Source organism: Dermacentor silvarum, unplaced genomic scaffold, assembly GCF_013339745.2.
Source record: "Dermacentor silvarum isolate Dsil-2018 unplaced genomic scaffold, BIME_Dsil_1.4 Seq1718, whole genome shotgun sequence".
NCBI classification, from domain to species: domain Eukaryota; kingdom Metazoa; phylum Arthropoda; class Arachnida; order Ixodida; family Ixodidae; genus Dermacentor; species Dermacentor silvarum.
The window spans coordinates 1-25,705 of record NW_023605800.1 but is presented as its reverse complement, the minus strand read 5'-3'; the positions used below and the strand labels follow the sequence as shown (position 1 = coordinate 25,705).

General features: G+C 44.8%; 1 protein-coding gene across 1 annotated transcript; it reads left to right on the top strand.

Annotated features, from left to right (window-relative positions):
• Window positions 1-877: 877 nt before the first annotated feature.
• LOC119434693 (SEC14-like protein 4) lies at window positions 878-24,382 on the top strand (the record flags this gene model as incomplete). Its single annotated transcript, XM_037701783.2, has 10 exons — window positions 878-1,177; window positions 3,471-3,514; window positions 3,976-4,038; window positions 5,840-5,933; window positions 11,490-11,584; window positions 12,988-13,066; window positions 15,794-15,874; window positions 17,571-17,657; window positions 18,470-18,576; window positions 24,094-24,382. Coding segments are annotated over exons 5-10 (736 nt in total), but the record flags the coding sequence as incomplete, so codon positions are not given.
• Window positions 24,383-25,705: the final 1,323 nt, after the last annotated feature.

Sequence of the window (25,705 nt, the reverse complement as noted above, 5' to 3'; positions counted from 1 at the left end):
AAGTGCGCGGCCGTCGGGACCGAGAATCCAACGCGCGACTCTTGCCCGGAAGAAGAACGCCGCAGCCAGTGAACCACGTGTGCGTATGCGTGGCCTCCGAGATTTAGCCGACGAGCGTTGTGATCTCTGAGGCGACTGAACGTGCATATGTGTCACCACTTGTTTACCCGCCGCGGCGGCTCAGTGGTTGTGGCGTTGGGCTGATGCGCACCCAGTCGAGGGTTCGATTTCCAGCAGTGACGGCCCCCTTTCGATGGGGGCGTAATGCAAGAACGGTTGCGTAATTAGATTTAGGTGCCCGTTGAAGGTCTATGGGTTGTCAAAGTGAATCTGCAGCCCTCACCATACGGCGCCCCTCATAATCCAGTGTGCAGTTTTAAGACGTGAAACGCGATAATTTTGTTTTTAACCTCCTTGTTATCGCTTTACATTTTATTTGTGTATTTATTGAAAATACTTTCAGGACCCAAAGGTACTACAGAAAGGAGTGGAGAAAAAAATGACAAGACGTTCAACTAACAACAAAATATTACAAGGCATTTTGTAAAGCGATTATGAACTCGTGGTCATCCGTTATGCTTGCGATTGTGGAGGGAAGGTGGTTCCATGCGACGCTTGTTCTAGGAACAAAAGAGTCATTACACAATTTTGTGCGACAAGACGGTAGACCAACCTTGAAGCGATGATCGGTCCTCGAAGGGATATAATGAGGTGGATGAAACAGGGTGTCCTTTAAATCGTTGTTATAATAATAGATGTTGTGACAAAGATTAAGGCGAGATGACTTTCGACGCAACGAAAGGTTAGGAAAGTTTGGGGTTTTCTTCATAGACGTGACACTGGAATGACGTGAACAATTCGATAAGATGAAACGTGCTGCGCGATTCTGAATGGCTTCAAGATTTTGAATGAGCGTGGTTTTATGAGGGTGGTTTGAGTTTATGAGTTTGAATGAGGCTGGTTTTATTAGTTTTAATGAGGCTGGTGGCAAGCTTTTATATCCAAACTCTGCACGTTATTCGAAGCATTTGAGCAGCAGCAGCAGCAACGAAACTGCGCCTAACTGTTTCATAAAGGAGCCTTTGCACTTGCTTTCTGGTTGTGCAGCTGAAGGCGGCCTTGAAGGATATCTGGCAAGAACAGTTCACCGACGCATACCTACTCCGATGGCTACGAGGTGAGTTTCTCAAGAAATCCGCACAACAGCACCTTGACGGCTTAACGAGCAGAAAACGAACATAAGAAACAGCGTCTATGATAACCCATCTTGTTGGCTGCCCACCAGTTAAACACCGAATAATTCTTTATATGTAACTCTCAAGGCTCGGAACTTATTAACGTGTGTCCATTGCAGGCAGATGTATGAATAAAAGTATTTTCCGGCTTAAGAGCAGCGTAAAAAGGCAGACAGGGAAGAGCGAAAGAAGATAAGATATAAAATGCAACCCCAAGCGGGCGCTCGTACTGCGCCCATATTTATGTTTTTGTCGACGTCTATCCTCTTTCGCCGACGTTAGCCGAAAATATTAAGTCAGCTATATATAGCTCAGGGGCATGCATGAAGCCTGTATTCGTTGTTGCAAGTGGTCAATGCATAAAGAAATAAACACCGTTTCTGGCTGCCTTTCTTAATTAAATGTTTACGAATAGAGATGCAGGCACCCTCAAGCAGGCGCCAGCTAATGCTTCTTACATCTGCGATACATCAGTCAGCCCTCAGGCAATGACGTCTGCGACACGAGACACGGCAAAATACGCAATTGTTAAGCGTGCACGTACGTTCTACAGAACTGAGCACGTACCAGTTTAGTTCGTGCACAAATAGCAAGTACATACTTTTCGGCAAGCACAGCTAGTGTCCTCACGTGCACATAGCAGAACACAGATACGCAGTCAATAAAAAATTACTTACATTCTGCGGTTTTACGCGCCAAAGCCACAATCTGATTACGAGGCACGCCGTAGTGTAGGACTCCGAATTAATTTTGACCAACTGGGGTTCTTTACCGTGCACCCAATGCACGTTATACGGGCGTTTAACCATTTCGCCCCTATCGAGATGCGGCCGCCGCGGCCGGGATTTGATCCCGCAACCTAGTGCTTAGCAGCGCAACGCGAAAGCCACTCCTCAGTCGCCAGCCAAAGCCACCCAAAGTACGCAATCAATAGCCCGACAGAAAAGCAGGCTCACAGATACAGCGTAACCGAAGTCCAATATTGGGACAAAATTTTTGAAGGATGAGTAGGGAGGAGGAATAGACGGAAAGGGAGGTTAGCCAGTACACAGACCTGCTGGGTGACCTGTACTGGGGAAATGGGGTAAGGGGAACAAAAGATAATAGGAAAGAGATGTAAAAAAAACATGTGGTTGATCCCTCTTATATAGGAATCGGTATAGAACACGAAAGTGAAACGTGTCTTCATGTCTATTGGTGTTTTGTGGCTAAAGCGCCCTTAGGCGTTGATGCACCCACGCTGACGCCTGGTGGCACGTCTCCTCCATCACGACTACCAACGTCGATGACCATGAGCAACCGTCGTGCATATGGAAGCTGCACTACGCTGCACACGCTAGCACAACGCGAAAGACGAAGCACGTAACTGACACACTAATACAACGCGCAAGACAAAGCACGTAACTGAATCGTCCCCGAGTCAAATCAGCGCGTACAGCGCGTCGTAATTGCAGCCTCCGCGATCAACTTCAGAAACATTTTCAGAGCTAATTGCGGAGGCCACGCTCCGCTGTGCTGAGTACGGTGAACGCCACCTAGGTGGCGTTGGTAGTGCTTCTTGATGCCAGCGTCCCTTCGAATGCTGGCATCGAGGCGTCGTAGTGCTGAGACCACCGAAGCGTTCACTGTCGGTGCGCGTTAGTGTCATAATGCAGTACTTCTCTTTTCTGCTCGTAGGCGGCGGCACCGCCCCGAGCAAGAGCGCGGGTACACGGAGGAGTGTTAGATATATAAGGCGCGTCTGTGTAGCTCTCTGCAAATGCGTTTGTGGCGCAATGGGTTAAACGCTCGGCGATCTATCGTCGCGGACCGAGAGGTCGTGGGTTCGATTTCCAAATTTTGCATGTTTGTGGAACTTTTTCTTCTGGTTTCTTTCTTTGTATTATGTTCTATGACGTATTTCCGTGACGGAAATACGTCAGTGAAGTCTTGGTGGACCCCGGCATAAAACACTTTCGTGTTAAAATGTATAGAAGAGCACACAAAAACAAATGCGCGCGTTGGCAACAGTGTTAGGTTTTTCTTGACTGCATGCAGAAGCCTCTTGTTCAAAACTCGATGCACGGCGTATTTCCCGATCAACAAAAGAGTCTAGGCTTCCCACTTGCTCTCGGAAGAAAAAAAAAAAACTCCAAATGCGCTCATAACGCAACGAGTTTAAACCGATTTAGATAGTTGTATATAGCCACCGTCTGAATACGTGTAAACCTTGTCATGTGACTGCACCTTTTCTAGCCCGGGACCTCGACGTGGCCAAGGCCGATGACCTTCTACGCAAAGTGAGTGAGAACGACTGAACCGGATGTGTATACTCGTGACGCTTTCTGCAATCTCCTCGTCATCGGACGCCGTGTGTGCTCGAATTCGCTCCAGAGGTCGTGCTATCTGGCATAGCTTCGCTGGTATAATGTAAAAATTCTATTCCAGCTTTCCTTTCTTTTTTTTTTTTTTTCGCACTTCTTAAGTGGTCCGAGCGGTGCTCCATTCACGTTAACTCCAAGGTCAGCTGGTCGTCAGGGGTGAATGATAAGGAGAAATGGAATGGAGCGAAAAAAAAATTATAAAAAGCGATAACGCCAGGATATTTGAAACAATTGTAAGGAATGTGTTTCCTTATCAGAACGCATGCAAAAAAAAAAAACAATGAATTAGGCGCACTTGTAGCTGACGTCTAAGAGCTGAAAACTACGCGACCTTGAAAGCAAGCCACCGTCCAAATGGTTTCATTGTCTTTCGGCAGAACCTGCGGTGGAGAGAGGAGAACAAGGTCGACACGGTGGTCGAGCGCTACGAATGGCATCCAGTGAGTGACGGTTTCCCGATTCTTCCTTTTTTTTATACATATAGCTTGCAGTGGTAGTGTCGTAGGCACTATCCACAGCCAGGTTGAGCGGTCTGTGCAATCGCCGTAGAGGAATTGCGCGCATAAGGCTGGGCACGGGCTTAATGGGAGCTGGGAATGATGATGGTGATGATGATTATGACGACGATGGTTATGATAATGCTGAAAGGTGTTGGGAAAACGGGAGGTGTCGCCAGGGCCAGTTACCGCGGAATGCTCTGCTGCACGATTACACCATGAGGATGATGCCCGATTCTGCTGCAAAGACGTACAGCGTTCACAGGACGTACACTGTCGGCCTCCGCTGAGGGACGAAACCACTCTTCAAGGCTGCTCACTTGCCCCGGAACTTTAGTCAGAAAGCTGAGATTTTGGGGCACACTCACAGCAGGTGTGGCTGATCGTTGTGGAGGCTGCTGTGTTGTGCGCTGGGCAACCCGTCTGTACTGGAGATAGCTGCGTCATCGTATTAGTCAGCAGGCGTTTTCATTCCCTGCGTGAACGCCAACGTGCAAGCACATCCTGCGTAAGTGCAGTACCCGTTCGTGGCTTCTGAACAAAACAGGCCAGTGTTGTCTGATCTCTCGCTCGCTTATGACGTCTTGCCCTTACTCTGCGCGAACCAAACTGATATAACCTTTTTCGTGGCTGATACTGTATGGTGCAGGTCGATGACACAAAGAGATTACGCTAGGTTATACGAACACATAAGGCATATAGGCAGTCCTACCTGTGGGTGATTGATGAAGAATTTGGAAGCAACATGCTAGCGATTACTCCTCTACACTGTTTGGAGGAGAAAAATGTCACATGCCAACACAAACGCATCAAAAACTGCGAAACGTTCTTAATAGAGCAAATCTGCAAACGCAGAATAAACTCTAATAGTTTGAGCACATGTCCGAGAGAATGAGAAAGCTTTCACTGTAGTAAACGCTTTCTTCTAAAAGACACGAAAAACGCCACGGTACAAGTATAAGTCCGCATACTAGTGAATTTGATAACAAGGTACACATTATTATTGATTATGGTTGCCTTCACCTTGTTATCTAACCACTTTGTCACTGATCTCTCTTTTGCAAGCCTTTTACGTCACGGTCAAAACGCGGTATGATGAGTCGCCATGTTCGTATATACGTTTCGATATTATAACTTAATATAAGTTTCGCAATGTTTACGCCTAAAACGATGCCAAAGTTTCACCTCATTTTGCAATATTTTCTTGTGTGGTGCACGCACTTGGATATGGACATGGCCGGCATGCACACAGAGAACGTTCTTCGCTTCGTACCATTTAAGGAAACAAAGATCCTTGGACCATGGCCGTAAGGATCGATGGCGCAGAAAGCCATGAAAGCGTTACTGTAGTAACTCAAGTCTACAGGTCTTGGCGACCGCTTGTAGATGGTGCGTACCTTCAAATGCGTGAAAAACTGTGTTCTCTCTCACCCTCTCCTCTATCTCTTTGTATCCCTGTATCTCCATCCCCCAGTGCAGGGTAGCAAATCGGACGTGCATCTGGTTAACGTCCCCGCCGTTCCTCACCTCTATTTCTCTCTCTCTCTCTCTCTTCGCATCCTCAATATATAAACAGAAACGACTGTTCTTTAAAATCCTATACAGCTAAGGAAGTAAGCAATTTATTTCTCTTGATACATATTTTATAATATTACACTTGATGTGAAAATTATCTATAAATTGCTTCTAGTGGCGTTGCCAGCTCCCTATAAGAATGCGACGAATGTTGTACACTCCCTTGCAGATCATTAAGCAGTACTTTCCTGGCGGAATATTCAACCATGATCGGGATGGCAGCCCAATCTACATCATTCCAATAGGCAGCGGTGACTTCAAAGGTAAGACGACTCGATACAGTTTCTGCTAATGAAAAAAAAAAAAAAAAAACTCACACCTACAGCACTTTAACATGACAGAAAACAGGGAAGCTGGTACTGGCTCATAGTTAAAGCTAAGAGCGTGCTGATGACAAAGACAGAAGCAAACGACACAACACAACACAACCGATCTATCAACGGAAAATATATTGCGGAAACAGTTTTAATGTGCACATGTTACTGTTTATGCTTCACATGATTCATAGCCTGGGGGCATTAAAATATTCATTCCGTATATTTTCTTGGCAGGGTATAAGCTAAAACACGCTTTGATCAGCAGCAATGATCTGTTCTCCCCGAACTTCATGCACTGGGTGTATTTTCTTACATACTTTTTTTTTTCATTCCTTTATGGCTTCTATGTGAGTTAACTTTACATTCAGTATTTTTTTTATGTACTACCCGTTGATTGTTCGTTATTTTCTTATTTAAAGCACGTTATCGACTCGTCATTCGTACATCGTATCTTCCTTTTTACTTGTCACTTTTTACTGCACTCTGCGGTGACCAGACCTATATATATAATAAGAAGGCCACTCACCTTCGTTTTCTTTGGCCTTGTAGACAAAGCACAAGCTGACTATCGCAAACCCGATATTAGATAGAAGAAAAACTGGCGCTGCTGTATGTATGGGCAGAGCCTCGCATGGGGATGTTGTCATGTGGTGCCTTCGGATTGGCATCGTTCTCGGAGAGCCAGGACACCATCAAGGCGCACCTGGCTGGCACTGTTTCGTTTGTTACAATGGTTTATTCTCTTCTAAAACAGCTCACAATAAGCTGTTTTTCTTTTCTTTAATATTGCACAAAACCACCCTTTTTATTCAGTCGTGAGAGCTTGTGTTTGAATGTACATTTATGCGAAACGTAGAATGTACCGGCGGGCCCTTAACGTTGGAGGACAGACGACAAAGTTGGAGCTCACTCTGCGACAGCTTGTTGTTTACTTTTTTTTTCACTTGCTCAGCCCTTCAGACGAGTAAAAATTATTGAAAGAAGTAGCACAGGTGAACAAAAACTTTTTTCAAAGAAATTTACTTGACGAATGCTTTATCTGTGCAGCCATAACCATGCTTTAAGTCAAGCCACGTTCGAGAGAAAGCCCCGCGTGCCTTCATACTGGGTCCGGGTTTCAATACTCGCCGTAAACGGCTAAATTGACAGCTAAGTGGACAGCCGCCATTTTAAAAGGACACTAAAGAGAAACAGGAAGTTCAGCTGGAATAAAAGAGGGACCTTCAGGAATGCATGCAGTTTTTGTTGGGTGCAAAAATATGAGTTATTAGCGGAGAAATTCGTAAACAAAGACCAAATATCTCTTCCTCAATTTCTCTCACCTCAGATTTGGCGCTGAAGCAGTGTCGTCACAGATTTCATTGCTCTCGGCGAATCAGAATGCGCCATGATACATCACCGCTTGCGTAAACGGCCGAGGCACTGGATGCATCATGGCTGCATGCATGGTCGCTGCGTTTGCGTTCGCCGCGATGGATACTGTTGCTGCAGCTAAACCTTGCAACGAAGAGCTCGCCAGGGAAGCAGGACTGCATTTCAGCGATATTCAGTGAAACGGAGCGCGAAATGATCCTCCGTGCTCGAGCGGTAGGTGTTTCCGCGTGCGATGGCGGTGAGCCGCCGGCCGCGCCGCTGGAGAGCTTCGTTTTCGTCGACGGAAGGCGAAGCGTCCGGTCCGCCAGGCGACGATGTTCCCGACAGAACAAGCGTAGAAAGTTGCGCACGTACTCGGTATGGTTATTTCGTGGCTTTATTTAATGACATTCAGAACTCACCGAGCCGCCAGTTTGCTGCTGCAGGGGCACCGGAAGGGGGTTTGATGAAGGCCGCATTGAGGGAACAGCTGCTCGAGAAAGGACTGGCCTCTGGGGCACGCCAAGATACTTTTCGGGGGCAGGATTATACACATAATCCGAGGGCGAGAAACGCAGAGAGCACACCATCGGTTTCTCTGGCTCTTTTGCCGTTTTATCATCGGCAGAGCACTGAGCTATTGCGAACGCCGGGGAGCCGGGGCTCACCGCGCGACACCACATGAAAGGACACAATCGAGTCAACACTGCCGCTGCCCCTGAGCAAGCACCTTGGGCAATTTATACAGCCCTCTACACTACACACACGAGGCATTTTCTGGCTGTTTCCCGCGAAGTCAACGTTTTTTGAGCCACGCAACACACAACCAAACACCGTAGAGCGGAACAGGCGCACGCGACGATGCATTGACTAAAAACGAAACTACGAAACTATCACGACCGGATGTATCGGCGTGCCATTTTTTCTTATTTATTTAATTTTGTGCTAAACTTGTACTTCCTCGCTTGAAACGGTTTAAAAAGTTGGCAAATGCTGTTTATGTACGTTTAAGGTGTATTTCATTTTGCGTTTTATTAACAGCGATAAATCGCTCTCGACCAATCGCGACCGGCCTGCATTTGTAATCTCCGACGTCAGAACGTGTAGTGCGGGAAATTCTAAGGGGCCTCAGCACCTATCCTTCAGTTTTTCGCTATTTTCTCGCCTATTAAACATCTGTTTGCAGTAAGAATGGTATGGCTGTGATCGTGAAATGATAATCTACCATTTAAGCTCAACTTCCGGTTTCTCTTTAGTGTCCCTTTAAGTCTCGTTCCAGCCATTCTGACGAAGCCGGCAAAAAAAAAAGATAATTTCGCGCAGGCAGCACTGAAATCAGAAACGATGCAGGCTACTTTGCTGTCCAAACAGAGAATGCGGCTGAGCAGAATCCTCGGAAACCCAACGGGAAGGTCACCCGCCCACAGGAAAACGTAGTCACATTTTCTTATCCGCTTAATGTAAGCCACGTTGTCTTTTAAATAGTCTCGTGCACTAAAAGAAAAGGTAAGAAACGGCGATACGTCTCTGTCTTAGTTTTTTTCTTGTCGACGCCAGGCCTCGTCACGTAGCAAATACATATTCCAGAGACGTTCCCCTACTTGGGCTCGAAGCTGTCAACGTAGACCGATGTTGGCCGTAACTGGAACACACCCCGGCATCCCCATGAAAACCCCATTGAAACACACCTCGTTGAAAACTCGCGTAGACGGTGGCGCCAGGTTTCCCCCTAGGTAATATTGTAACATACTCTATGGTGGGCCCGTATTCACCAATCACCTTCTTACGCTAGAACTGTTTGTAAGAGCAAGCGCTAGCCAACTGTGAAACCTGGACATGTATTATTAACGAAGGTCACCGACCTTTGGCAAAAGCTTTTACGAGCTATATGCTTCGTCCAAAGCTTTTCAGCCGTCACCCTCCCCCTGCTCCGCCTCTTCCTCTTAATCTCCTCTAAAATGTTATCAATTTGAATGTTATAGTTACTATTGTTTTGTAAAATATATTTATTGAATGAATGGTAAGCAGCGAAGACAGCCATGAACGTGAATGGAGCGTCGGTATTCTTGGTCGCCAATATCGTTTATGTAATGCGTGGCAAGACCCTTCTGCTGTCTGCTTGAAAATTCAAAATTTTCGTTATTTTTCGCATGCAACAAAATTGGGGAAAGGAACACAGAATAAAAGCTACAAAAGTGTAGCTTCCCATAAATATTCCTTGCTGTGCAATATCGCCTGTCCTAGTTGTCACAGAGAGCGACCTTGCACTTCGCTCATGCTTCAAGCGCGACGCTCACTTTTCTGACATCGCTCTCCCATGAACAGGTATATACCTATAGCTTGTACTGCGTTCTAAATTGCAATCTGCGGTTGGAGTGCATAAAGCCCCAATTACGGCAGAGCAGCGTCTTCGTGCAGCACAGCCCGTCCTACGGGAAAACTGGGCGCATTCGCGTCATGGTACATTAGCCTTTGATGTATACACTCGGCGTCAAAAGTTTACGGGACACAAGATTTGCGAAAAAGGTTTCAATCCCGCGAATCCCAAACACGTGACTTTTAATCCGGAGTTGAAGTGTGCGGTAGCTTGCGTAATCTACGCAGTGATCCATTAAATTACAAGCTTCGCTGAATAAGCGTACTCAAACGCGCTCTTTGGCTGTTGCTGAGAGCATGGCTGCGACGAGGTTTCCTGACTTTTATTTTTTTTTCTACGATGCGATGACCCTGGCTGGCTGTCTTAAATAACTCTTATCGGTGAACGTATACTAGTGTCCACGTGTGCGTACGCCTCATAATCGTGTCATATTTCAAAACTTTTCTGCTCTAAAACAGCATGCAGGGTCACTAACCACTGCATGCAGACATTTCCGGTTCTCATAAGCACAGCTGCTTGCGCCCCTCGTTTTATCTACGCACATTCGACTCGTGCGAGCTGTACCGGTCATACTGCGAGTGCATTGCTGTGCGGTTGCAATGTGTTCTGTGACGCCGTCATGAATTTTTTTTAAGCCTGAGACTATGACACCTATACGATAAAAACACAGCAAACCGACGTATATAGCGCACTAGAATGTACTCTGACCTTGACGAACCGACACTAGGAAACCCATTTGTAGCGAAAATTGTAGGACACTTGAAAAGAGAATCATACCGACAGTGATACGTCACTCAAAAATGAAATCATAGCGACAACCGTAACACCATCTAAATGCAATGTAATGACACTCATAACACGCCAGAAACAATATCGTAGCGACAATCGTAAGATACTGCAAACTATAATCGAAACAACAATCTTTCTTCACGTTATATGTACCCACATTTTTACATATATTGACAGTGAATAAATATTCAAGTTCAACATGAACGGTCATAGCGATAATCATAGCAATGTTTAATTCATCGCATACCATTTATCCAGCACTTCGCTTATACATAGATTCCAACTGTTAGTTAGTTAGTTAGTTAGTTAGTTAGTTAGTTAGTTAGTTAGTTAGTTAGTTAGTTAAATAGTTAGTTAGTTAGTTAGTTAGTTAGTTAGTTAGTTAGTTAGTTAGTTAGTTAGTTAGTTAGTTAGTTAGTTAGTTAGTTAGTTAGTTAGTTAGTTAGTTAGTTAGTTAGTTAGTTAGTTAGTTAGTTAGTTAGTTAGTTAGTTAGTTAGTTAGTTAGTTAGTTAGTTAGTTAGTTAGTTAGTTAGTTAGTTAGTTAGTTAGTTAGTTAGTTAGTTGGCTTCGTCGCCAGTCGTACCCCGAGTTGGTCGTTGATCATTATAACAGTTTTAATACACTCTCCTAATCTTTGTCTCCTTTTCCCCAATCCCTGTGTATGGTAGCAAACTAGGTGCAACACTGGTTTACACCCATGCGTTTATTTATTCCTTGTCGTAGAACATTTACGATTTGATTCAATTCCCACACACAGCCTACTGTGGTAACCTCGCGCAAGTTGTTGCTTTTTCTTTCTTTCATTTTTCCGTGAGCAATCACGGATACATGAGCAGCCACACCCGACTTCAATATTTTCTTTCAGTTGTGTAGATACAGTTGTACAGCTGTATAGCCACAGCATTGTGGCTGCAGTCGTATATGAATCACGAAAGCGTCCTGATAATGTGCTTCGGTTGGTCGGGGATTGGGGCCCACGCAGGCATGTTACAGTGCCTGTCCAAGGAAGAGATGGTCTTGCACGTGGTCTACATGCTCGAGCGGTTGCAACGGGAAAGGGAGAGCCAGACCCGCAAGGTGAGAGTGCAGTATAGCGGGATGCGTTCGCCTTTAGTGATGAGCGAATAATGAGAGAGGGAGAGAGGCTAACCAGGGTAACATGGGCCTGGTAATCCTATACTTGAATGATTGATTCACGGGGTTTAGCATCACAAGGTAGCCTTGAGGGCATGATTAGATTCGTCGATTGGATAGACCGTCCGTTTAAGTATTGCACTTTACGGAATACCGGAACATACGAACTGTGACCAAATGCTCGAGAAAACGGAAGCTTTCGCAGGTTTTTCCTCGCCGAATCCATGTATTTACAATTTACCGATTCCTTATTCACCATAAAACTGGTGAATGAAAAGCAAGAAACAAGCAAAACATGTTATCAGGACTCCAGAACGTGGAAGACAGGTGCGGACAGGTACATACCTCACACAATTATAGGCCGATTTAGTGAGAACTGGCTCCTGCGTTCTTTCAGTTAAATGTAACAAAATTTTGGACGGCGTAAAACGCCTATGGTGTCAGATATTTTAGATAGGAAGCCCTTCCCGTGAAAAAGCGTATGTTTGAAATGCGAGTGGGCGCGTCATGAAAAGCTCCCGAAAACACGTTTTTGATACCGAAACTGAAAAACGAAAAGAATGTCATCGTTAGGGGTCGCCGCAAATCACGGAGAACTCAGAACGTTGAACCAGTGTGGTTCCTGGAGGCATCACATCCGAGATCAGCTGATGACCGCGACGCGCTCGAAATTTTATGTCGCATAAGCCTGCATCGTGTGCTTATTTGAGGTCTTTTAATACAAAATTTAGGCAATTACCAGCCCTGACGTGTTGAACAGGCTGCTTCGATAGTATCTCATTTAAGACCAGTTTAGCCGAAATTAAACTTTGTTGCAGTTGACTTTAACGAGAACAAATGAGGTGTGACACTGATATGCATCGCAAGTCGCAGACGTGAGATCACGACTTGAGGAGCTCTCCAGTTCGATAGGAGACGTCACACGTCGTTCATTTTTTATACGGTTGTTTAATATTGTTTGCATTGGCCAGGGCGCAGAGTACGCTGGTGGCGTGAAGTACAGGTACAGTGCTGGTTCATTTATTCAGGATCCTCAGCTCGAAAGCGAGTCGAAACCCCTTCATTTTTTTTTTCAGGGTTGGGGTCGCAGCTCAGTCCGGAAGCAAGTTTCACAGTCAGTGGAGCTATACAATTTAGGTGTAATAATATCATGGCGGGACAAGAATTACTAAGCCGATGTACGGTCAGTGTGAACTATTTAAATGCTTGCTGCAATGCGCGCTTGTTTAACTGACTGTGCTCAAATTTTATTTTATTCCTGCTTTTACAAACTATCATCAATTACAGTAACTGTAATTTGCTCTCTATTGTATTCGCTATCTGTCTGCTCACTGTCACACATGCAGCTGGGAAAGCTTATCGACAAGTCTGTATTTATCTTCGACTGGGAAAACTTCAGCCTCAAGCAGATGTACTCTTGGCAAGGTAAGTTGACTGTGCTAACGCTGACATATATCTAATAGCGTCTGGCTCAATTCAAAATATACTGCACCAATTTTTTTTTTTTTTTTTGTATTTGCATATGGCAGATAGCACAAGTCTCAGAGAAGTAATGGCCGCCTCATCGAGTAATGCAGCTCAAGGGTTAGAATTGTGCTATCTGCCACTGCAATTTATAAATATGTGGTGCGGCTAAAAGAAACACCAGTTGTATATATATATAGAGAGAGAGAGAGAGAGAGAGAACATAAGATGACAACACTAACACAAAGCACAGCACAGGGGAAATTATTTGTAGTTCTTATGTTAACTAACGCAATGATAAATAAATTGAAATGAAAGTGGATGAAAAGACAACTGGCGACAGTTGTATACATGTGTATGTATACGCGACTTCTTTATGACAAATTCTTTTATATAGGATCAAATGTCTCATATATTGCAATCGTGCAGTATACTCTCCTCACTCAATAAATGAAGTCGGTAAAAGCGTTATTTATTGTTTGATTGTAACGATGTCCTTATGATTGTATTCTTGCTCTCCCGACCAATACTGTCTTCCGTAATGCCTGTGACAGGCCATGTACAATAAAACAAGGTGCGAGGTGGGCGTGGTTGATGTTCCATGGTGTTACGCATCACCGCGCCTAGCCATAAACAATGCCGAGCACTCATCTTCGTCCCTTCTCGTCCTTCTCTGGTTGCACTGCCGTGATGTACGTACAATACTTATATTCAGGGTGCTAGCAACGGATTTCCTGAGAAAAGGAGGTTCTACTCATGAACGTGCCGAGCAGTTAGTCTTTCCGGAAGAATACCAATAGCGCACAAGTAGGGGTCGCGCATTGTTAGGTGTCGCGCTTACTCACACAATTTTGCGAAATATTTAATTGATATATACACATGGTGGGCAGACACTGATGACGCGAAAGGTGTAAATGAAACACTCAGGCATAGCGATAGCTGGACAAGTCTGTCAAGCTAACCCCCCCCCCCCCCCTGCGCCTGTTACACCACCACCACCACCAACTACAATGAGAGCACTCTGGTAACGCACGTTTCTTCATTTGTATATGACTGCCGAAGAGGAAGGAGTTGGAACCGTCATAGCAGAACTCGGCATACCTCGTCCAAGGCACGGAGACAGCGGTCATCTCGCGTGCGTTGAAAGCGCCCTCGTTGTCATAAGCGGCCGGGATAATGCTGGAGGAAACTGCCGTCATATTTACTCTTCGCCGATTTCTGTATGATTGATTGCCTTAGCGTAGGCCTCGCATTCGCGGGCTTGCTAAACGCGGGGACACGTCCTTTCGTCGGACTATATACCATTATTCGCGACCGACTTTCCTTAGAGTCCTGAGGCCTCGATTGATATGTTGTGACGTCTCCATGACGTTCCGCTTTAGACATAGCCAGCAGTGAAGGGACTGTGCAGCAGTTATCGATTGGCAGCGTTTTCTTTGTCAGCAGAGCAATTCATCCACTGGCATAACAAGTTGCGGATAAGCTCAGTGTTTGTAAACAAAAGGGTGCCCTTCTTCATTGTTCACCGTTTTCAACCATGGTATTTGGCAAATAGCATGCGAAAATCTTCACCGTGTATGTGTAATTTTGCCGTCAGATAGATTTCACGCGACTATACAAGCTTAAATTGTTTACTTTCTTTAATTTTTTTTGCCTGAACTGAATGCCAGAACCGCCGCATCTTCGTGACGTCATGATCTGCATATATCAATACCGAACAAGCGTGGTAATTAAAGAAATGAAAAACAAACTTTTTCACTGAGTTCTTGCATAAAATCTCGTATAAGAAGCATTTTCAGTCCCAGAAATCAGTCGTATAAAAAGATGTGGGCCTGCCAAGCGTGTTAGTATCCATACCGTTCATTATAAGTATCTCTGTCATTGAGAGCGATAAGGTAAATAGTAAGCGACATTAACTGCATATTGAAAATATCAATAATATATCAGTAAATATTCAATAACATCAGCACCACACAAAAAAAACCAAGTCAATGTAGATTCTAGAATTACGGGCAGTCCACGGGCAGTGCAACAAAACGAAGCCTTTCGCCGCTTTTGAAATGTTAGCAAACGGTTACATCCCTAATCATCAGCATAAATACAAAGTCTGGTCATTGTCGCAAGGGCAGAAGTTCGAAACCCAGTACCCGAAGTAGTTGGTGAAGTTATGCTCTTTCTTCGAAATATGGTAGCGGTAAAGCTAAATATGATGAGGTGGTCGGACGACGAAGGCGAAACGGAAATGCAAATTGACAAAGTGAAACGGCAAAAAAAAAAAAAAAAAAAAAACTGGAATGTCACAAACTGGACTGTTTACTGCATGGTACTTTAAGCTGCTGTCAAAGTAACAGCAATGGTTGAAATGGAAATAAGCTTAACTACGGCACACTGACTCTCACGCGGTTAGTTATGTCGGATGAAGCTCGTTCATACACTCGTAGACACATGCCACGCAGACACACACACACACACACACATATATATATATATATATATATATATATATATATATATATATATATATATATATTCGATGTTTAAGCCATCTTTGCTTTCCGGCTCTCAACAATCAATGGGTCCTTGTCTCATCACAGCCCCAGCACTACTATATATGAAAGCTGCGTGCGTCAACAAAACGGTAATACGACCACTGACTGACTGTATGTATTACATATCGTCCCTTGGCAGTCGTGGACTACATTCGAGCCCTGGTCGGTCTCTACGAGAACAACTACCCCGAGACACTCAAGCTTGGCCTTCTCGTCAACAGTAAGTCATTTAATTCGCTGCATGCTACAACAAAATAGACAACACGACAGAGTGAGCCGACCATGCGTGCCATGGTTTCCAGGCAAGCACCAGGCTTGAACTGATTTTCTTTATGTTGCACCAAACAGGGCGCTTTATTATTATGTATAACGCGCCCGCGACCTTCTTCAGCAGAACAAAGGCGCTGATCAAGCGTCACCGCTCTCGAAAAGCAACCGTGCGCATTCTTACAAATGTGTGCCTGTTTATTTCATCTATATACTCTCTTGCCACCAAACGTAGGGCCGCCTAGCCAGATACTCTTCATTGCCTGTCATCCTATTTCGCTGCTTTTCTCGCACTATCAAAATCACGGAGCTGTCTTAAGATAAACTCAAGGAAATTGCGAAGGGAAACACAGTTACACATCAAACTTATGAGGGGTGTTATGCCATGTACAAAAGTAGGTGCCTGGCAGTGCCAGGCAGTCGTTGCCTTCCGTCGTTCAGTCGCCAGGCAGTCGTTAGGCAGTCATTAGGCAGTCGCTAGACAGTCATTAGACAGTCGTTAGCTAGACGTTAGGCAGACGTTAGGTTGACTTTAGGCAGTTGTTCAATTTCGCCAGGAAGTCGTTACCTGGCAGGTGGCATGCTAAGGCATTGCTGCCTGCTAGGCAGATAGGCCATAATGTTCGCTTGAAAACATTCCAAAATGAGATAGAGAGAGAGAGAGAGAGAACATGAAGAGAGAACTAAGAACCTGACCAAAATAAAAGCAGTTTCTTTGGAAATCCACTCGATATTAGCAAGAACAACATAAAAAAAGAAGACAAATGGGCGTACAGTCGCTGAGGGATTTTCTTATGGCCCATTTTTTTTCTTGTTTTTTGACCCATAGATTATACGGCCGTGTACCTGTGTGGCAGCGACATCAGCTGACACAGCTAGTGTATTACAGCAAATATAATCTTCAACAGTCGTTACGTGACTATTGTATTATTAAACTTCATAAAAATGTGCGTTTGTCTGCGGCACAGATCATTGTTGCTGTGACTATATAAAGCAGAGTGCCTGTTAACAATATTCCTACATAATAAAGTCTGCGAGTCTTTAATAAACAGCAAACATATTGAATAATCCAATAATTTCTGTTATTCTTCAACAAAGTTTAGTGTTTCTCTTCCTTCCACTGTAGTGTTTTTCGAATTCGAAGGATGGCAGGTCCGCGAGGATATAGAACATCTGTGTAATGCTTTACGTCCGTGCTTGCATGCTCTCGACTACCAAGGCCGACCTTGAAGTGGGCCGTGCTAAAGTCCCTATATAAGAAAAGTACCGCCATCCTTTGATAAACGCCGCTTCTCTCTCTCTCCTGTATCTCCGATTGGACGATGATAGCGCGCGCTTTTCACTTCTTTATATTTTCTTTTTTTCCGCCTCAGAGAAATGTTGAAAGTCCTGAAAGCTTCAACGTGCACTTTCTAGGTGCGCCACCATCGAATTGGCTTTCGCAAGCAAACAGTAAAGAAAAAAGCAAGCGCTTTAGGAGAGGAGGCGGCGGAGGAAAGAGTAGATGGCGGTACTTTTCTTATATAGGGACTTTAGGCCGGGCAGGTTGATGGGAGCGTCATCCTGTTTTGAACCACCAGAATGGCCGCACGTCGCCTATATATAGATATAGCCATTTATCTACAAATCTTTATGCTCTTTTCTTGCAGCACCCAGTTTCTTCCCAGTGTTCTGGAAACTTATCCGACCATTCCTGAGTGAAAGAACAGCCGGAAAGGTTAAAATCTTCTCACGCGGTGAGTAATGCCGGCCGCAGCTCTTGCACACACTCGTGAACAAATGTTAAGGGCCATAGCTCTGTACATCTGTTTTTATTTATTTATTTTTTCGCTGCTTGGGCCCGTTTTGCTTTCGGGAATATTGCTGAGTATTGCGTTTTGCTTTCGGGAATTTTGCGATCACCTTTGAAATTTTCAGCTACCGGATGCGAGGCTGACCTAGCTGACTGAGCTGTTTAAACATCGAGACAGGGCACACTTGCCATGACCGCCAGCGTGTTACGGTGGAGGAGGCAAAGAACTTCGGCCCCAAAAGCATTTTCTCCGAGACGGACGGAAGAATACGGGTTTCAACACTTACTAGGCAGACCGTCTTAAAGTTTGACGTCTATAGCTAAATATCCAGTAGTGTGCTTTATTTCGAAGAGAGAAAAAAGAGACAAATAAAGAGCGTTAAGTATTATCACGTGACCACACGATCACACTGTCAAAGTCGGTTAAGGACGGGTAAGACGTGACGAAAGGATGAAGTTGAGCATAATTTGTTTTCATTATATTTTTTATCCACATCCTCTGTGAGGTTGTGCTGTCATGTGATGATTGTTAATGCTGTTTATTGCTCTCGCCGCAATAATACCGTCCATTTGATAAGAGCTTTTGGGTGTGTGATATCTCTGTCTTCGTTGAACCAATATACCTACGTCGCACACTTTCTTTATTCGATAAACATTTTTCCGAAAGGACATGAACGGCACCGAGGCGATGCATAGTACAGACAGGGTGCCCTTAAACTACCTGAGTCATTGGCACGCGCGCGCTCTTGTTCGCAGATGGCTGGCTGCCGAGTCTGCTGGAGTACGTGGATCCCAGCCAGTTGCCGGCCCAGTGGGGAGGCACCATCGTGCACCCCGAGGGAGGCGCCCGCTGCACACACGTGGTACGTCACCGTAGAGTTCTTGCTTTACACGAGTACCAATGGGACTTTCTGGACTTGCCTTTCTTTTTTTATTATTATTATTATCGTGTTAAGTGAAGGTTTGCACCCCCATATACTTTGGGGGAAAAATACCGGGATGCGGCAGATTGCCCTAAATAATTTACTGCATTTGCTCCCACGAACAAGATTCGGCTTCGGCACCCAGGCGTTGGATGCGTCATGACGTCATAATGCGTGGCTAGCTCCGTTCTTGCAATCGTTGCGACTGCTACACGCATGAGCTGTCGTTCTTTTTTTTTTTTTCGTTGCCTTCTAACGACGTCATCATACGTAGCCTTGTAGCTACGAGAAGTGAGGAAACTTCGCTCTCTGTCATGACGTCACGGTAATGTCGACGATCACAAGTGCGGCCTTTCGAGACCAACTTTAGTATCAATTTAAGATAGCTTACGTATTTCGCTACCTCCGTACTTGCTAAGTGTCAATATATTACCTGCGAGCTACAGTCTATATATTACCTGCGAAACTCTACAGCGCAACTTCAAAAACTTTAAATTATACTTCCTAGACGAAATCGACTTTCGGTGGCCAAAATTTGCTTCTAATAGAAGACAGGACAGGTGAGTGAAGCTGCTGACTAGGCACTACGTCTTCGGGCGTAGTACATGCAAGATATGTGCATATATCTACGCACCTTGGAAGGAGAGAAGGATTTTTTAATTCGCGCATAGTTTCACAATACGAAGCATCGAAACGAGGTAGAATTCTTTTTGCGGACACGTTCTCAACACACAGTTCAGTCGTCCTTAACCTCGTCTCGCATCTCAGTCCATGGATCCGAGTTTCCGATTCGCAAAACTCATAATTCCGTGCACGCTTTGAACAGACATTCGTGACAGGCATCCTGCGACGCAGCGTTGGCAGCGTACCTACATTCATTGGGCTTTTCTGTCACATTGACAGCTTTAGCTTTAGTAGAAGCACGTTTTTACTTTTATGTCTTCGAGCTGGTCGTGTCGTGACATGCTTCTCACAACACGGCTTGCGGCGTAGCCATATACATTGGGATGTTCTGTCGCACTGACATCAGTATTCTTTAAAAGCGTGTTTTTTAAAGCGAACCTTTATTTGTCTAAGCGAGCGAAATCGTATATGGCTAGGCGAAACCACCTGTGTACAGAAAACTATCAGCATTGGCTCGAGCATCGTCGTCTTCTTCCGCAGCCGGCTCGTTGGCTCGTGCTCGGCAAGCGCTCGTGCCACTGCTTCCGCCTTCGTTGTCGTCGTCTTCTTTAACAGTTGGCTGCGTTGCCGCTAATCATTCCAGCGTATAATTTCACTTCTGTCGTCGTAATGGAGAGGCAGCGTTTACGGGGCATGAGCGCTTAATTGTCTTACGTAAGGGGAAGTTTTAATTTTGAAGCAATTTCGAAGAATCGCAAGCGGCAATGGTGGGCGAATGCTGCTAACCACGCCGCCAAGCAAACTCGAGACATCGAATGCAAGCGACAACGGCGGACTGCTGACATACCGTCAGTGACGTCGTTCTCTCCGTCGCAGCTGAACGTGTGTGTAACCTCATAATTGGGAAATACTTTAATGGACCCTCGGGATTAACCCAGTGATAAACACCGGAGCCGCACGTTTCAGCTTCGCTTGTCAACCATCTCCAGGGAGTGGAAGGGCCGACGAATTTTTTCACTCGTACGACACAATTACCTCTCCTGATGATCATGATTGCCTTAGCAATTCATTTTAGTGTTTTCGCAAATGGTGCGTCCCTTGGCAAATAAACATTATCTTTAAAAACCTATGATAATCAGATTTTGTACAAAACAATGCACTTCGTTTTTATTTATTATTTTTTTATTTTTATGTCTTCGAGTTGGTCATGTTGTGACATGCGCCTTTCCACTATTCTTGACGGCGAGTAACGGTGTATTTCTTTGTATCAGCGACAGGATGCTATGTGTCGCTGCTGCTCAGCAGCAAGTCGAGATCTCAAGTTAGATTACTCGTTGTACCGACTACATTTCGATGAAAACTAAGTACAGAAACGCGTATGCACTCAGCTTTCAACGCAAGTTCATAGAAAACCGCTCAGAATAAGTCCGTTACCTTTAACCATGGTCTTCCTCACAGCTGAGTTGAAGCTTTTGAACATTAAAGCTATAAACGCGCTATCGAAACAACGACCTACGAAGATACAGATACTTAAATATTTAGAAGAATGCTGTCCCGTTAGTCATACTTTGTCTTGTAGCGCAGGCTTGAAGACATTGAGAAACCTTTTCTGTATACGGTCGCGAAATAGTGTTTCAACTAATTGTGAATGATTCCATCATATGACATGCTTGCGACAAAAACAAACCCAGGAAGGTCGTAGTTTCTCACGATTCGTTCAATGACCGCAGAGGTTAGGAATATAACTAGACACTTCGTCTTCACTTCTTGCTCTTTCTTTTTATTTATTCAGTTTTCTGACTGGACAGGTTGCACATCTTTCTTAGCAGTTTTTAGCACTTTCTTTCGCGATATTTTGTTTAGTGGCACTCTAAATTTAGAAAAGCGCTTTCTCGTCACTGTTTCTCTCCAGAGATTTCTGGTTAAATGTAGCGCTCTAAAGGCACCAATATAACTCAGAAAAGTATTATTGGCTGAAAAAATTGTTAATTGAAGACGTTCGCTCATCTAAAGGGTTGAAAAGCTTCTCTAGGTGTAATATATGATGAGCGATGCAAGGATGAAAGTGAGAGAAAAGGTAACACACACGTATACAAACACACAAGAAAAATCTAGTTTACAGGGTCTCAGTGAGGCCTGTATCCTACAGGTATGCTAAAATCGCCTCAGTAGAGTGCAATGCAGCGGCAGGACACCGCCATGGTCCAAGGACATCCTGCTTCGTAAGGCAAATTTCATGACTCATGTTTAAAGAGTTTTTAAGACAGCCCGTAAGGTTTTAAAGCGTCTGCAACGTAAATTACATAGCCCAAGTCATCGTCAACACTACAACTAAGGCATATAGGCATACTAATCAGCTGCATTTGAAATAGCTTGCGATTCCTATAAGCAACATTCGAACGAACGTGATGTAAGCTCGTACGATCACGCCTGTCGAAGATCACGTGGTTTGTGAAAGTGACAGTTCGGGTTGAACCCATTATCGGCAGCTGCCGATGTAAACTAATTTACAACCTTGAAATGCTTTCTATTTATAACTCACGCTGAGTCTATTTGCTACCTTATGGACCATTAAGGGTATAAATTGGTTTAATGTGTTCGGCATGCCGGAGCAACGCTTTTGTGGTACGTGTTTGGCATTAAATCGGCACTGTCATTAGTAAAAGTTCCCAAACATGGTTGCATAGGGAGCCCGTGGGATGTTTCAACAGTTTGGTGAGGATGTTTTGTTCCTTCATTTAGAAGTAACAACATATCCGCTCCAACTACTGCGCGCCACGAGGAAGTTAAATGATGTTATCTAACAATAAAAAGAGTAAATCTAGTGTTCTTACAAGCGGTCGCTGAGTGAGAGCGCGGGCTTACAGACAGTAAGAACACCCTTTAAAGGATGATTCGCTTGCACTACAAGCAACCAATTGTATGCTTTGGGCTGTTTGGCTGCCTACACAAGTTATTGCATTAAAATACACTGTCCCATTCAGGCAGTGGTGAATTAAGCACGGCAATGGGATTAAGCCAACACAAGAAATGGTCAAAATGGGTGCTGTCGGACCACAATTGGTCCGAGAGTGAATATGTGGAAAAGAGTTTCGTGAAAGCATTGTGTGAAAAAGAGAATGGAACGTGACATCATGACCAAAATAATTACATGTACGCAAGAAGAAAGCAAAATTTAAAGCATTGGAAGCACTAGTCGCGGCCTCCTCACAAGAAAGTGAAGGTGCAAGCTTCCTCCGGGAAGATGATGGCAACCATCATCTCCGATGCTAAAAGTGTTCTGTTAGCTGACGTCTTCACGAAGGTACCACCATTGTGAAAGTTGCAGGTATTTCATAAGAAACCTTAAACTATCATTGCTTAAAAGCAAATTTCAAACCAATTAATATCAATGCCAAGGGGAAAGGTAAATTGAAGAAAGGTGGCATTTTCCGGACCGGTTATGCCAATGCCACAGGAAAACATGGTGTACCGCTCTTCATTTCATCAGCTTGTTCCCGCGTCCCCCGTTCACCTCACCGGACTTTTCAGCATGTACAATACCTTACAAACTTTATACAACGCTAAAATACTGGAGCTCGAGAAACAGTGGAAAACTTTTGTTGTACTATAGAGGGATGCGTAATATTGCGACACATGAGGCCTAATGTACAGAAATGTTTATTCTTATTAACTGTTGGGGCATTAGGCATTGACCAGCAGCCGTCTTTAACTTTCACGGTTGTCTGGCGCTGGTATTTACAGACTACTCTTACGTATGAACAGCTCTGAATATGGGCATTCAATACTGATCTTCATATCTAGGCTTTCCGGCCAGTCTCGCATCACGATAACGAGAGGATACCTGTGGTCGTTACTGTAATCATAAATCGGACGTCTATCATTCCTCTAAACCAAAGAATAATTTCATCAAAAAAAATAATTTACCCTTATTTTTCTCGCCTTTCTGGCGCCTTATATTCTCAAACTGGAGCAGTGAAGTTTAGAGCCCTGTTAACGAGATAATTTTCTGAGATATGATCATGAAATAACAGACGCATACGAATACACATTGTCTTGTCTACCAGCGTGAAAGATGGGGCCTCAATCAAAACGATAGCTTTCAAATTATAAACACCGTCACGCATCTGAATGAGTCCGCGGTCTGCCATTTGAGAACCACAAAAACCATGTAATCATCCAAGTTCGCGTCCGTGAATTGTAAAAAATGTCGAGCTAATGCGGTAGCCCGAGAGCTCGCTAACCGGGCGCCATTGGAAGAACTGTCCAACACAGATGACGCACCGACAGAACCAGAGAACTACACCGAAACTCTACAACATTACAGAGATACTTCAACGTTTTCATGATTACAGAGATAACAGGAGACACTTTCCCCCACCACACCAGTCTCTTAACCGAGAAGATGCCGTCGCGTGGCGACAGCTACAAACCAATTCATTCCCCTGTCTCTTTTACCTTCACATTTCCCACTCCACACAATATCCCTCATACTTCCCCTGCTGTGGAGCACAGCCCACAGTATATCATTGCACCTGGGAATGCTCACACCCTCCGGGCTACTCCCCTATTCCTTCACCTTCACCTTCCTCCTCGGAGACTGCGCCGACCGCTTAGACCCGCAAGAGCAGCGACAGCTAATCCAGCGGGCACGCGGGGTGGCGCAAGCCAAAGGGGTCCCTGAAACTAAGGGCTACACCCTACAAGGAAGTCGCCCCAACCTCGTTAACAACAAATGTTCCCTCTCTCTCGCTCTTCTCTCTCTCTTTCTCTCTCGCTGTCTCTCTCTCTCTCTTTCTCTCACAAATACTCGGCGTCTCTCACACTTTACAGATTGGTCCCGGAGGAGAGCTTCCAGCCGCCGTAAGCAGAGGCGGTGGCGCGTTGGCTACCGACCCCGAGGCTGTCAGCTGCTTTGTGGAGCTGTGGTCGGTGCCTCGAGGTGCCAGTCCAAGTCGAGGCGGCGGGTGCCAAACTCCACTGGCGGTTGCAGGCGAGGACGTGGCCTTCGCGCTGTGGAGGATCAGCGGTCAAGACCGCGTCCAGCTGCTCGCACCGCGGAGGATCGCCTGCGACCGGGACCCGGAGTGCGGGCAGATCCACTGCGAAGAGCCCGGAACATGTACGCAAGACCTGTTTCACCATTTGTTTTTGGTTTTGCTTTCCCTCACGCTGCAGAATCTGCCATTTTCGTTATGAGAAACTAGCGAGAGCGTATTCCATGAAACTAATTGTAAGAGTGCATGGGCTGCCTTCATGAAGGGCAGGGAACGCAAGCTCCCGTGAGACACCGGGTCGCGTCCATGTCACGTAGTTCGTATCAGGTAGCACTTTGCTGTTTCCGATGGATAAGGAGACTTTCGCACAAGGATCAGAAAATTTCAATAGAAAAAAGTGTGGCAAGTCCGTTCTGCGGAATCCCGTAAGGTGGAGGGAGTATCATGAAAGGAAAAAATTGATTTTTTTTTCTTCAGAAAAAAAATGTGATTGACAAAAATATAACTCCACAAAGACCGCACAATAAAACTTGACTCACGTATCTCAAGTCCGTGGGGCCTCGTTGGCTCGTTTTATAAATCCATAATTTGATGACGGAAGCCTATAAAAAGCAGAAACCAGCTGGCAAGTTAAAGACTGGTGGTGACTGCTGCTTAAGCTCGTACTTCTCGTATAAGATTAAAGATGCTTGCTTTCGGAGATATGTTTAGTCTCTCCTTCTCTTCTCATCACCAATATGTTAACAGCAGCCGCGTGTTTTGAGAAATGTAAAATTATTGACGACAATTACCGATTGTACTTGGCACTACCCCATCGTGCTCAGTGACAGATAATGGACTTTTTAATATTATTCGCAGAATACAACTTACACGTAATAATAACTACAGCGGTAAACAGTGAATGCATGCATGTAACAAAGAAGAACAAGGACCAAGATGATAAAGCAGATATAAATTTCGATACTTTGTTCTTCTATCATTATGTGCTTCCTTCGAGTGCACCATTATAGAAATATAACTCACCCGGCACATTCTAAACAAGCTCGATGGTTGAATTAAGAGTTAAAAATGACAGTATTACCCGTTGTCCGTGAATTGCTTGTCAGGAAACACCTTCTTCCATGTTTCAGAACAGTGGTATTATAGTGAAGAGTTAGTGAACATTATCCTGAAATTTAGACTTGAATCATTTATAAACGGGGCCACAATCATACAGCTGGTCTATAACTACAGTAGTGTCTGTAGTTTGACTATGACGTGTGCTGCTAAGCACGAGGTCGCAACTTCAATTCCCAGCCGCGGCGGCCGCATTTCGAGGAGAGGGAAATGCACTAATACCCATGTACCATGCATTGGGCGCACGTTAAAGAACCCCCGGTGGTCGACATTAATCCGAATTCTCCCACTACAGCGTGCATCATTAAAAAATCAGTATACGTTGATTCCTG